Genomic DNA, 12145 nt, shown 5'->3' with positions numbered 1-12145 from the left:
TGCGTGTGTGTATGGGTGTGTATGCGTGTGTGTATGGGTGTGTATGCGTGTGTGTATGGGTGTGTATGCGTGTGTGTATGGGTGTGTATGCGTGTGTGTATGGGTGTGTATGCGTGTGTGTATGGGTGTGTATGCGTGTGTGTATGGGTGTGTATGCGTGTGTGTATGGGTGTGTATGCGTGTGTGTATGGGTGTGTATGCGTGTGTGTATGGGTGTGTATGCGTGTGTGTATGGGTGTGTATGCGTGTGTGTATGGGTGTGTATGCGTGTGTGTATGGGTGTGTATGCGTGTGTGTATGGGTGTGTATGCGTGTGTGTATGGGTGTGTATGCGTGTGTGTATGGGTGTGTATGCGTGTGTGTATGGGTGTGTATGCGTGTGTGTATGGGTGTGTATGCGTGTGTGTATGGGTGTGTATGCGTGTGTGTATGGGTGTGTATGCGTGTGTGTATGGGTGTGTATGCGTGTGTGTATGGGTGTGTATGCGTGTGTGTATGGGTGTGTATGCGTGTGTGTATGGGTGTGTATGCATGTATGTGTATGGGTGCGTGTGTATGGGTGTGTGTATGCGTGTGTGTGTATGGGTGTGTGTTTATGGGGGTGTGTGTGTATGGGTGTGTGTGTGTGTATGTGTGTGTGTATGGGTGTATGTGTGTGTGTATGGGTGTGTGTGTATGGGTGTGTGTATGGGTGTGTGTATGGGTGTGTATGGGTGTGCGTGTGTGTATGGGTGTGTATGGGTGTGCGTGTGTGTATGGGTGTGTATGGGTGTGCGTGTGTGTATGGGTGTGTATGGGTGTGTGTATGCGTGAGGGTGTATGGGTGTGTGTTTATGGGGGTGTGTGTGTATGGGTGTGTGTGTGTGTATGTGTGTGTGTATGGGTGTATGTATGTGTGTATGGGTGTGTGTGTGTATGGGTGTGTGTGTAAGGGTGTGTGTGTATGGGTGTGTGTATGGGTGTGTGTGTGTATGCATGTGTATGTGTATGGGTGTGTGTGTATGGGTGTGTGTATGCGTGTGTGTGTATGGGTGTATATGCGTGTGTGTATGTGTGCGTGTGTGTATGGGTGTGTGCACAGGGGTTTATCTTTAGAAATTCGACCTTCAAAGACTTCTTGCTCTCTCAGGTTCCTGGTCCAGGAAAGGTGCTCAGATATTTGAAGCTTGGCCCAGATCTTAGTTTCACGTGGGTAGAAGAATAAAGACCTAGCCTCCTGTGAAATGACAGGCTGTTTCCAGGCTGCCTGTCTGCACTCGAATAAAGCTAATCGCCTTAGAAACCACTTCTGGGGAAGAAGAGTTTGAGAAATCTTTCAGGACAAATTTTATTGCAAGGAAAGGATACCCATTTTGAACTGTTGGTTAGTTTTTGAATATTGTTAAGCGAGAACTCTTTTTGAGTGTGTTCTTCCTTTGAAGTGGGCATGCAAAATTGAGTTAAGCACTGGGGCCCACTTCGAGGTGCCCCGTTTGGCGTGCGCTGAATCCCTTCGTCCCCAGCATGCCTCTTCCATGTGGTCATATGGAGGGTGGAGGCCAGGAGGCTCACGATATTTTTTCTCCTTTGCAGATCTTGAGAGTAGATTTGCTAAGCTCCTCTTTGTCGAAAGACCATTTTGCATCTGCTCTGTTCTTTTCTCCAGACCAGCGTCTCTCTCCCCCAACTCCCCTGCTGTCAGAAGCTGGCCCTCTGGACTTCACCTCCACCTTCTATTTGCGGCTGTTGCTCCTGGACTCCAGGTAGGAAACTTCAGAAGTGGCTCCAGTTTGGGAGCTGGCGTGTCCCTCAGGGGTGTTCCTCCTGGGTGTGGCTCCAGGGGTGGGGTGACCTGGGCTGCAGAGCCTCTGGGGTTTTGGGCTTGTTTTGGGAAGGCCCGTTATCTTTTCCCTCTTTCTGCCTTGTTAGCAGGCTTTTTTTTTTTTTTTTAAATTGGAGTATAGTTGATTTACAAACAATGTTGTGATAGTTTCAGGTGTACAGCAAAGTGATTCAGTTTTATGTATATATACATATATATTCTTTTTCAGATTTTTTTCCATTATAGGTTATTATAAGGTATGGAATATAGTTCCCTGTGCTGTACAGTAGGCCCTTGTTTATTTTATATTTAGTAGTTATATCTGTTAATCCCAAATTCCTAATTTATTCCTCCCCCCTCCTTTCCCCTTTGCTAACCATAAGTTTGTTTTCTATGTTTGTGAGTCTATTTCTGTTTTTTTTTTTTAAGATGTTTGCGGGTAGGAGTTTATTAATTAATTAATTTATTTTTGCTGTGCTGGGTCTTTGTTTCTGTGCGAGGGCTTTCTCTAGTTGCGGCAAGCGGGGGCCATTCACTATCGCGGACTCTCTTGTTGCAGAGCACAGGCTCCAGGCGTGCAGGCTCAGTAGTTGTGGCTCACGGGCCTAGTTGCTCCGTGGCATGTGGGATCCTCCCAGACCAGGGCTCGAACCCGTGTCCCCTGCATTAGCAGGCAGATTCTCAACCACTGCGCCACCTGGGAAGCCCAATTTCTGTTTTTTTTAAAAATTAACTTATTTAATTAATTTATTTTTGGCTGCATTGGGTTTTCGTTGCTGTGTGTGGGCTTTCTCTAGTTGCGGTGAGCGGGGTCTACTCTTCGTTGCGGTGCACAGGCTTCTCATTGTGGTGGCTTCTCCTGTTGCGGAGCACAGGCTCTAGGCGCGCAGGCTTCAGTAGCTGTGGCTCGCGGGCTCTAGAGCGCAGGCTCAGTAGTTGTGGCGCACGGGCTTAGTTGCTCCACAGCATGTGGGAGCTTCCCAGACCAGGGATCGAACCTGTGTCCCCTGCATAGGCAGGCAGATTCTTAACCACTGCACCACCAGGGAAGCCCTATTTCTGTTTTGTAAATGAGTTCATTTGTATCATTTTTTAGATTCCATGTATAAGTGGTATCATGTGATATTTGTCTTTTTCTTACTTCACTTAGTATGATAATCTCTAGGTCCATCCAGGTTGCTGCAAATGGCATTATTTCATTCTTTTTTATGGATGAGGAATATTCCATCGTATATGTTAGCGGGCATTTAATTTTTTTTTTTTTTTTTTGGCCGTGTCTTGCAGCTTGCGGGATCTTAGTTCCCTGAGCAGGGATTGAATCCATGCCCTCTGCAGTGAAAACACAGAGTCCTCACCCCTGGACCGCCAGGGAGCTCCCAGCAGGCATTTAATTTTTATTATTAATGTTTTTTGCTATTATCCAGTATTTTACTAATGCATTAAAGCATTCTATCTACAAAGTGAATTTTTTAAAGCTTCAGTAGGAAAATTTGGCAAGTGTTCAACCTGCAACAAATGTCTACTTACCACATTGACCCTTTGCCAGTTAGTACATGAAACCAGCAAACGCACCCTCTCATCTTCCATTTCTGTCTTCCTGTTGGGCTTTTACTCCTCTGGTATAATAACCACAGTTGTGCAAAGTTGAGGCCCCGATGGGCAGGGGGATGGGGCTAGGACAGGTCAGGGGCAGACCCAGGACTGGCCAGCAGTTGGTTTGCTGGTCCCTCATTTTTCCATTTTAAAACCCTAGGTTAGGGACTTCCCTGGTGGTCCAGTGGTTAAGACTTCATGCTTCCACTGCAGGGGGTGCAGGTTCGATTCCTGGTCAGGGAACTAAGATCCTGCAAGCTGTGTGGTCTGTGGCCAAAAAAGAAAAAAACAAAAACCCAGGTTATGACTTCTTGACACCTGTGAAGTCAGTCTATGAAAAAGACCTTTTCCCAGGTGGCCTCTGGGATTGTTTCTGGCTTTTTGTGTGTGTGTGGCCGTGCTGCATGGCTTGCAGGACTGGGACTTGAACCCACATGCCGGGTATTTCTCCCCACGTGTTGGGAATATCACTTTAAATGATTGAAATTCTGGCGACCAAAGTTGAATTCAGGATGATTTCATGTCTAACCTGGTCTTTTGCCATCCTTGGTGCTTTCATGTTTGACTACAGATGCCTCCAGCCCAGGTTGGGGGCTGTCCCATCCCTCACAAACCGAACAGTGCCGTGATCTGCTCTTGTTCCTTTGAAGTTCAAGTGAAAAGAACAGAATTCTTTAAGATCATATGATTTTTCTCTGAGTACAGCACTTGTACTAACAGGGCTTGTTAGTTTCCTGTGGCTGCCGTAACAAATTACCACCAACCAGGTAGCTTGACGAAACGAGATTTATTCTCTCGCAGACCTGGAGGCCAGAAATCTGAGATCCAGGTGATGGTTGGTTCCTCTGGAGACTGAGGGATACCCTGTCCTAGGCCTCTCTCCAGCTTCTGGTGGCTGCCAGAAACGCTGGGTTTGTGGTCACATCAGTCCAATCTCTACATCGCCTTCTGCTCTGTGTGTGTGTGAAATCTCTCTCTTAGAAGGACACCTGTCACTGGATTTAGGGCCCACCCTAAATTTAGGATGGTCTCATCTTGAGATTCTTAATTATGTCTCAAAGACCCTTTTTCCAAATAAGGTCACAAGTTCTGGGGTTTAGGGTGTGGACATATATTTGAGGGAGGGGGTACCATTCATTCCACTCATTTTACGGGGCCTCCTGAGAGAATTTTGGACAGCACCCTCCCATCAAAGAAGAAACACCATATGGCATGCAGACTTCCACCACCCGGTGGGTGGGTGACGCTGATTTAAAATGTACTTTGGGACTTCCTGGGTGGTCCAGTGGTTAAGGTGCGACTAGGGTTCGATCCCTGGCCGGGGAGCTAAGATCCCACGTCTTGTGGCCAAAAAAACCAAAACATAAAACAGAAGCAGTGTTGTAACAAATTCAAGAAAGACTTTAAAAAATAAATAAATAAAATAAAATGTACTTTTCCAGCGGCTGGGTGCCCTTGGAGCCTGATTCCCTTGGGTGGTGATTTGCATGGAGTTGGATGTTTCAGTGACATGTTCATCTCGGAGCAGCCAGTGAAATAATAAACCAGCACAGAGAGCAGCGTGCTAATCCCTCTCACATCCACGATGGGCTCCTCAGCGGCTCACCCATTTTACTGATAGGGAGACTGAGGCTGGAGAAGCTGCTTGATCTTTTCAATCATTTATTTATTTATTTATATTGAAGTATAGTTGATTCACAATGTTCTCTTAGTTTCAGGTGTACAGCACAGTGATTCAGTTATACATACATATATACCAGATTCTTTTCCCTTGTAGGTTATTACAAAATATTGAGTATAGGTCCCTGTGTTATACAGTAGGTCCTTGTTTATCTATTTTATGTATAGTAGTGTGTATCTGTTATATTCTAAACTCCTCATTTATCCCTCCCTGCTTTCCCTTTGGTAACCATAAGTTTGTTTTCTATGTCTGTGGGTCTGTTTCTGTTTTGTATGTAAGTCAGGAGAAGCTACTTTATTTATTTATTGGCCTCGCTGTGCGGCTTGTGAGATCTTAGCTCCCAGACCAGGGATTGAACCCGGGCCCCGGCAGTGAGAGTGCCGAGTCCTAACCACTGGACAGCCAGGGAATTTTCTGGAAAAGCTACTTTAGACATCTGAAGTCGTGCAGCTGGGTTAGTAGCAGACATGGATTTTGGACCCAGGAAGTCTGGTCCCAGGGCCGTCAGTTATTCAGCCTCCAGGAGAATCTTTGTGGTTTCTGGCTTGGAGGTCTTACAGGATGGTGGAGCCGCTCTAGCCACAGTGAAAGGAGGGGTGTGTCATGCGGGGAGAGCATTTGGTTTGGGACGTACAGAGCGAGAGGTCTCTGGAGCACACGTGCGTGATTCATCCAGGAAAATTCACTGAGTGCCGCTGCGTGCTCCTTGCCGGGCCAGGCTTGGGGGACACAGCTGTGGACACAGCAGCAAAAAGCCCAGGTGATGGAGCGCGAGCGGGTTGAAGGGGCTGCAGATCCCGGAGACAGAGGAGGAGGATACAGAGCATGTTAGAGAGAGATGAGCGCCAGGGAGAAAAGCACAGCCTGTGTGTGTGAGAGAGAGAGAGAATGGCAGCTGAGGGCGGGGAAGGTTAGCTCACGGGAGACACGGGGCCTCTAGGATGGCCTCACGCACACTCTGGTGTGTGTACCGGCCAGACGCTGGGCGGGCAGGGGGCACTCAGGGGTAGAGCTTAACGGACACGACTGGCAGGTAGCAATTTGGTGGCTCTCGGGACAGAGTGGTGACTTCTAAACTCTTCCACAGGAAATGTGCAAACAACACGTCTTCTAACATCTCCAGCTTCTGAGCAGAAGCCTTTGTAGTCACACGTGCGGCCCACCTGGAGTTGTCACCTGGGTTAGGCTGTGGCCTTGGCAGAGGGCCCCGAACTGCGGAGGGTGGTGGCAACTGCGGAGGGTGGTGGACGGGGAGAGAGCAGTGCAGCACCGTGGGGTAAACGAGCGGGGACGGGGCGCTGCAAAGAGCCAGAGGAGAGAAGGTACAAGGTCACCCGGCTGAGACGGGCTGGGAGATCCTGGGGCCGAGAGCCACCTTCCGGGGGTGGAGGGGAGGGCGTGGGGTAGGGTGAGGAAGGGGCTGGGGGCCTCCCAAAGGCCCACTTTGACCTTGGCTAGGAAGTGTCCAGAAGGAGAGGCTAGGAAGAATTACTGTGTTTGTGTAACCTGGTGGCTTCGAGCTTGGTTTCAGAGAATTCTCCAGTAAATCTGCACGATAAGGGATTTTTTCTTTTTTTGCGGTATGCGGGCCTCTCACTGCTGTGGCCTCTCCCGTTGCAGGCTCAGCGGCCATGGCTCATGGGCCCAGCCGCTCCGCGGCATGTGGGATCTTCCCAGACCGGGGCACGAACCCGTGTCCCCTGCATCGGCAGGCGGACTCTCAACCACTGCGCCACCAGGGAAGCCCCTTTATGTCTTTTTTTAAGATTTAAACAAGAGAAATGTATTGTCACAGTTTCGGGATCTAACAGTCCGAGACGAAGGTGTTTGTTAGTAGTTTACGTCCTAAATAATGTCTCTGGGCCCCACTACTTCGCCTACAAATAGGTTTCCAGTTCAGGAAAGGCCCCGCCTCCCTTGAATCCCAGAGAATTTCCTTACTTTTGCTAAACATTTGTGTATTTTTTAAACCTTGACTTGGGGCGGTAGGGGCCCACTGCTCTCTGGCTCACGTGTCTCCCGTTGGGCCCTTACGCCCCCAGAGCTCTTCACACGCAGCCGCCCTCGGGGAGCTCGGGCTCTCGGGATATTGGGATTGATGACAGAGTTTCGTCAGGATAGTGAAAGCAGATGGGCCCCTGCCCCTGGCCTGAGAAGACTCCCTCTGCCCCGTCCCGTCCTTTCTCTGTCCCGTCTCCTCTCCCGAGCAGGGTGTCCTGATGGGGTAACATCTGAACGAACAGGTGGCGGAGGCTCGTTCCTTTTTCTCACTGAGCCTCTTTTTGTTTGGTTTGTTTGTTTTTATTATTTCTTTGGCTGCGTTGGGTCTTCGTTGCTGCGCGCGGGCTTTCTCTAGTTGTGGCAAGTGGGGGCTACACTTCATTGCGGTGCGCGGCCTTCTCATTTTGGTGGCTTCTCTTGTTGCAGAGCACAGGCTCTAGGCGCGCGGGCTTCAGTAGTTGTGGCGCACGGGCTTAGTTGCTCTGCGGCATGTGGGATCTTCCCGGGGCAGGGAGGACTCTGTGTCTCCTGCATTGGCAGGTGGATTCTTAACCAATGTGTCACCAGGGAAGCCCCTGGTCCCCCTTTCTGCCGGCTCTGCCCACGGTCTAGCCTGAACCCCTGATGGCAGGTGAGGGGTAGTCTGATGTGGGGTCCCTCCTCGGGCCCCACAGACAGAACTTCCACGGGGGTGAGGCTGGGGGGCAGGAAGTAGGGGCCCAGGGTACTCCTTGTGGGGTCCACAGGGAACCCTGATGGGGAGCCTCAGTCCTGGGCCTGCAGTGCCCTGCCCCCAGCCCCAGGACACATGGGGACGAGGGTCTGGCAGTGGGAGTGGCTCCTGCCCTGCGTTTCCCACCCCCACCAGGCTTTCAGGGTTTCTAGGATGGCATTCCTTCCCCTGTGCCCTGGAATCCCTTCCCAGCACCACCACCCAGCACCTGTGCTCAAGACCCTTCCCCGTAAATGGGGTGGGGGGTGGGGGCGAAGAAGGGTCAGGCGGGGCCAGGCACCCACGGTGGGCCTCCCGGGGCTCTCCCGGGCATTAGCAGCGCTTGGGCGAGAGCCTGCGGCACCATTAAATACTCCCGGTGACTGAAGAAAAGCTAAAAGGCCTTATTGGTTCAGAGAAAACCATGTAAAATGGGCCCCAACCTTCAGTCCGATACCGCTCTGGACGTCCTCAGGCCACCCAGGGACCCCAGAGGGCCCGTCCGGAGCTGGGTGGGAGGCGGCTCCAGCTCTGAGGCCCCTGGCCGCTCCGCGGAGGACGCTGGGGCTGGGAGGGTGTGGGCAGGGCCAGGGCGTCCAGTCGGGCCTCAGGCCGTCACCGCGCTGGGGCCGAGGTTGGCTCACAGGCAGCCCGCGGCAGGACGGCCGGGGCCATGGCGGGGCCTGCGCTGATGCCTGGGCCGGCGCCCCGGCGCCCCAGGAGCTCTCGCGAGGCCCCGCACAGGCCAGAAACCTGCTTCACAGGACAGCATGCCCGTCACTTCCGGCCACCACCCTAGGGTCGTGGGAACGAAGGCGCCAGAGAGGAGGCGGGCCGAGGGCGTCCACCTGGGCCACGGGTTCCCGGCGACGGGACACGGCGCCAGCCCCACGCCCCGGGAGCGCCAGCGCTCTCCTAGGAACGGGGCTGCCTCTGTGTTGTGAAGGGTCCAGGGTGTCCACGGGAGCCGGAGCCGAGACAAGAGGCCGGGGCCGGCTCATGCTTAGTGTTTTATTTCATAAAACAAGCCATGCTTCGGCCCTCAAAACCACGTCCCTGTATCCCTCCCGCTTCCACCTCCCAGCCGTCTGGCTTCTTTCGGCTTCTTCTAGCCTCACACCAACAACCTTCCTTTGACACGTCCATACCTTCCACACATCCTAATAATGAATAAACGTTAAATATTAATTTTACTGTTACAGAAAAGGGCGCTAGAAAAGGCGAGTCTCACTCGGTGCAGAGAACGGCAACGCCGCGCTCGTAGAAGCTGCGCGGGTCCTCCTTGGTCGCGATTTCAAAGTCCACGGTGAAGATGAGGTCTGCTCGGGTGAAGTTCAGGTAGACGGGAAGGGTCACCTGCGAGGAAAGGGGGCTCTGGGGCAGGGGCTTCACGTGAGAGGGAACGGACGGTTCCTCCTGCGACGCAGGGACTCGCGGCCGGGAGAGGGCGGGGACGTCGCCCTGGCGCCCGGTGGGCGTCCTCAGAGCCTCCCTGACCACAGAGGACGGGAAGGAGCCACTCACCACGTTAGCCTTTTTCTCTGCGCTTGTCTGCTTGACCCAGCGCAGCTGCGTCAGGGGGAGGACGGTGGAGATGGCGTTGGAGAGCGAGAGCTTGTTGTTGTTGCACGTGGCCCCCTGGAGCTTCAACCCTGTGGGGGGACGGGCGGTCAGGACCCCCCGAGGGGAGCACGAGCTGTGCGGCCACGGGCCTGGGCTCTAACTTAACGCGTTCGCGTGGGAACCACCAGCAGGCGGCCCGAGAGGGGGCGATGGCCGAGCCGCAGGCCCGGGGACGGGGGAGGGGAACCTGAGAGAGAAGAGAAGCCCGGCCGGCCGGAGTGGCCCCCACTCACCTGTGACCCCAAAGCTGCAGGCGTCCAGCGTGGTGCTCTGCGAGGTGGTGACGTTCACCTCCAGGCAGAGCTCCTCCAGGGACCAGCTGTTGGCCTGGGCCACGTACTGCCTGGTGGCAGTGATGTACGCCTCGGGCACAAACAGGCCGCCCAGGCACACGTGGATGTTCTGTGGGAAGAAGCAGCCCCAGCTGAGAGCCGGCCCCACCGGGCCCGAGAGCCAGCACCCGGGCCAGCTGCCGACCCTCCCGGGGACCCTCCCCCAGCTCCTCAGAAGTGGCCACCACCTTTAGCTCCTTGGCGCCACCAGAGGCAGCCGCCAGTGAGATGTTCTGCAGCTGTTTGATCCTCTCACTGAAGTCGGAGACCCACTGGATGACAGTCATGCCGGCGGGCACCGTGTAGTGGGACCAGCTCCGGGGCAGAATTCCTGCAAGCGAGGAGCCCCGGCCTGGCCTCAGTGCCGACAGTCCCCCCGGCGCAGGTGGGCGCACAGCTGAGCGCTGGCAGGTCTGCCCCTGCTTGCAGGCTCTGCTGCTTCCCCTCCCTGGTGCACCTCACGCCCTGCATGGGCCACCATCCCCACCGCACGTGCTCCGCACCCAGTCCGGGACCCACAGGACGCGTCTGGAGGAGCACAACCGCCCCGAGGAACCACAGCTACAAACCCCCGCCACGGGCGGCTCGGCGGTACTGCCCATGGAGGCTCTCAGAGCCGATGGAAACCCTGGGGGTCCCTGTGCCTTTGGACTCCAGCACCCTGCCCTAGTCCTCCCTAAAGACTGCAGAAGTGAGTAAAGATTCTGTTCAGTGCTCAGTGAACCAGCATAAAATGGATACAAATTCTCGGGCGTTTCTAAGTCTGCTCCCAGGTGCGGGCATCGAGCTGCCCTGAGGGAAGTCTGGGCGAGGCCCGGCCGGGACCCGCCGCCACTCCGAGGGGCTCCCGGGAGAACCCCTGCACCCCAGCGGCACCGCGGGCGCACCTTTCACCAGCTCGTTGATCAGTGTGCGTAGGTAGTTGGTCTGCTTCTTCTTGCCCTCGCACACCTGCACGACGTCAGCGAGATCCTGGCGGACATCCTGGAGTAACTTGGCGCCCATCTTCACCTCTCTCTCAAAGAATCTGAACAGAGGATCCTACAGGTGTTGGGAAAGAAGGCCAGAGTGAAGGAGGGGAGGGAGTCTGGGAAGAGGTCTTTTCTCCAGCAGAAAAGGCAACCAGAAGTAACTCAGCCTCAGGGAGCCCCGGTTTCATAGCCCTCCCCGTATTATTCAGTGTCACCCCAGCTCGACCCTGCACTAGACCTCACGTGAAGCTGTGGGCCTGCCTGACCGATGGCAGCTCTGGGCAATTCTGTAAAGGAGAACGGCTGCCGCCGCTTCCTTGGGAGTCATTTACCTCCTCGTGGAAGACGCACCACCTTCATCCTAGGGAGTTCCCTCCAGCCCGGCCCGGGCGCGCGTGCGCTCCGGGACAACACTGAGCTCGGCTTGACCCGCCCGGTCCCACTTGCCGGGACGCCCCCAAGCCCCAGGACTCGGCGGGGGAAGGGCCAGCCACCTTGATGTTCTCCACCGTGCGTTTGAGGTGGCTCAGCGTCTGCGGAATGAGGTGCAGCCAGTTGGACGCGGTGGTGTGCAGCGTCCGCATCCAGGCGGGGCGCCCGTCGGCCGTGGAGTCGGGCCTCGCCTTCTTCTGCGTCTCCGCGTAGGCCAGGTCGTCCTCGTCCTCCAGCATCTGCATCTTGAGCATCCTGCGGATCATGTCCACGCCTGGGCAGCAGGGGGCGCAGCGGAGCGGAGAGCGGAGGGAAAGGGACTTGAAGGTGACGGCCGCACAGTGCGTCTGTTTACACGGGCGTAACTGTGTGCCCTGCAAGGTACCACGCGGGTACCTGTCCTAAAGCACGGAGGACGGCCCGACCAGAAAGGTAAGGCGGCAACGACAGAAGAAACAGCACCACCAGGTCAAGTCCTGACTGCTGGGGCTGCTCCAGTGGCTGAGTGTAAACCCCAGAGGCCTCTGCGAGGCTCGCGCATCCACTGTCGTCAGGGGGTGGGCTCTGGGGCGTGCCAGGGCCAGGCAGGGAGGCCGCCTGGGCTGCTAACGCGTGACCACTTCCGGCTGAGACTGCGCGGAGCCGTGTGGCGGCCTCCCGCGGGCTCTGGACTCTGCTTCTGCCTGCGGGTCCCTGACCCGAGTGGGGCGCTCCAAGTCCAGTTCCTGGAGGCTGGGCTGGAGGACAGGGCTCAGCTTCCCCAAGCCAGGCCCCTGTGGCTCATACCTCATGGCCTCCATGTGGGCCACACCACCTGGGGCACCATCAGCTCTGGCGTGACATGGGGCTCAGATAACACTCACTACAGTGTTGACGGGGACCCAGCGCCGGTCCCGGCAGGCAGCACGGGTATTAACTCGCTAAGTGATCTCAGTACACGCTGCTGTGTGAGACAAGGCCCAGCGCCCCCCCACCCCCACCGCAGGCCCAGACCTGCCC

General features: G+C 55.1%; 1 protein-coding gene across 1 annotated transcript in view; it reads right to left on the bottom strand.

Annotated features, from left to right (window-relative positions):
* Window positions 1-8785: 8785 nt before the first annotated feature.
* DYNC1H1 (dynein cytoplasmic 1 heavy chain 1) overlaps window positions 8786-12145 on the bottom strand; it is a 65668-nt gene continuing 62308 nt past the window's right edge. Inside the window, exons 73-78 of the mRNA XM_024757767.1 lie at window positions 11209-11420; window positions 10631-10784; window positions 9932-10074; window positions 9645-9813; window positions 9313-9440; window positions 8786-9144 (exon numbers count right to left, since the gene is read on the bottom strand). Coding sequence (XP_024613535.1) covers window positions 9016-9144; window positions 9313-9440; window positions 9645-9813; window positions 9932-10074; window positions 10631-10784; window positions 11209-11420 — 935 coding nt within the window. The 3' untranslated portion in view covers window positions 8786-9015. The remainder of the gene's footprint in view (window positions 9145-9312; window positions 9441-9644; window positions 9814-9931; window positions 10075-10630; window positions 10785-11208; window positions 11421-12145) is intronic.

The sequence above is a fragment of the Neophocaena asiaeorientalis genome, unplaced genomic scaffold (assembly GCF_003031525.2).
Source record: "Neophocaena asiaeorientalis asiaeorientalis breed wild unplaced genomic scaffold, Neophocaena_asiaeorientalis_V1.1 scaffold476, whole genome shotgun sequence".
Classification (NCBI taxonomy): domain Eukaryota; kingdom Metazoa; phylum Chordata; class Mammalia; order Artiodactyla; family Phocoenidae; genus Neophocaena; species Neophocaena asiaeorientalis.
Note: the sequence above shows the minus strand (reverse complement) of the source record. Positions and strands in the feature narration are given on the sequence as shown.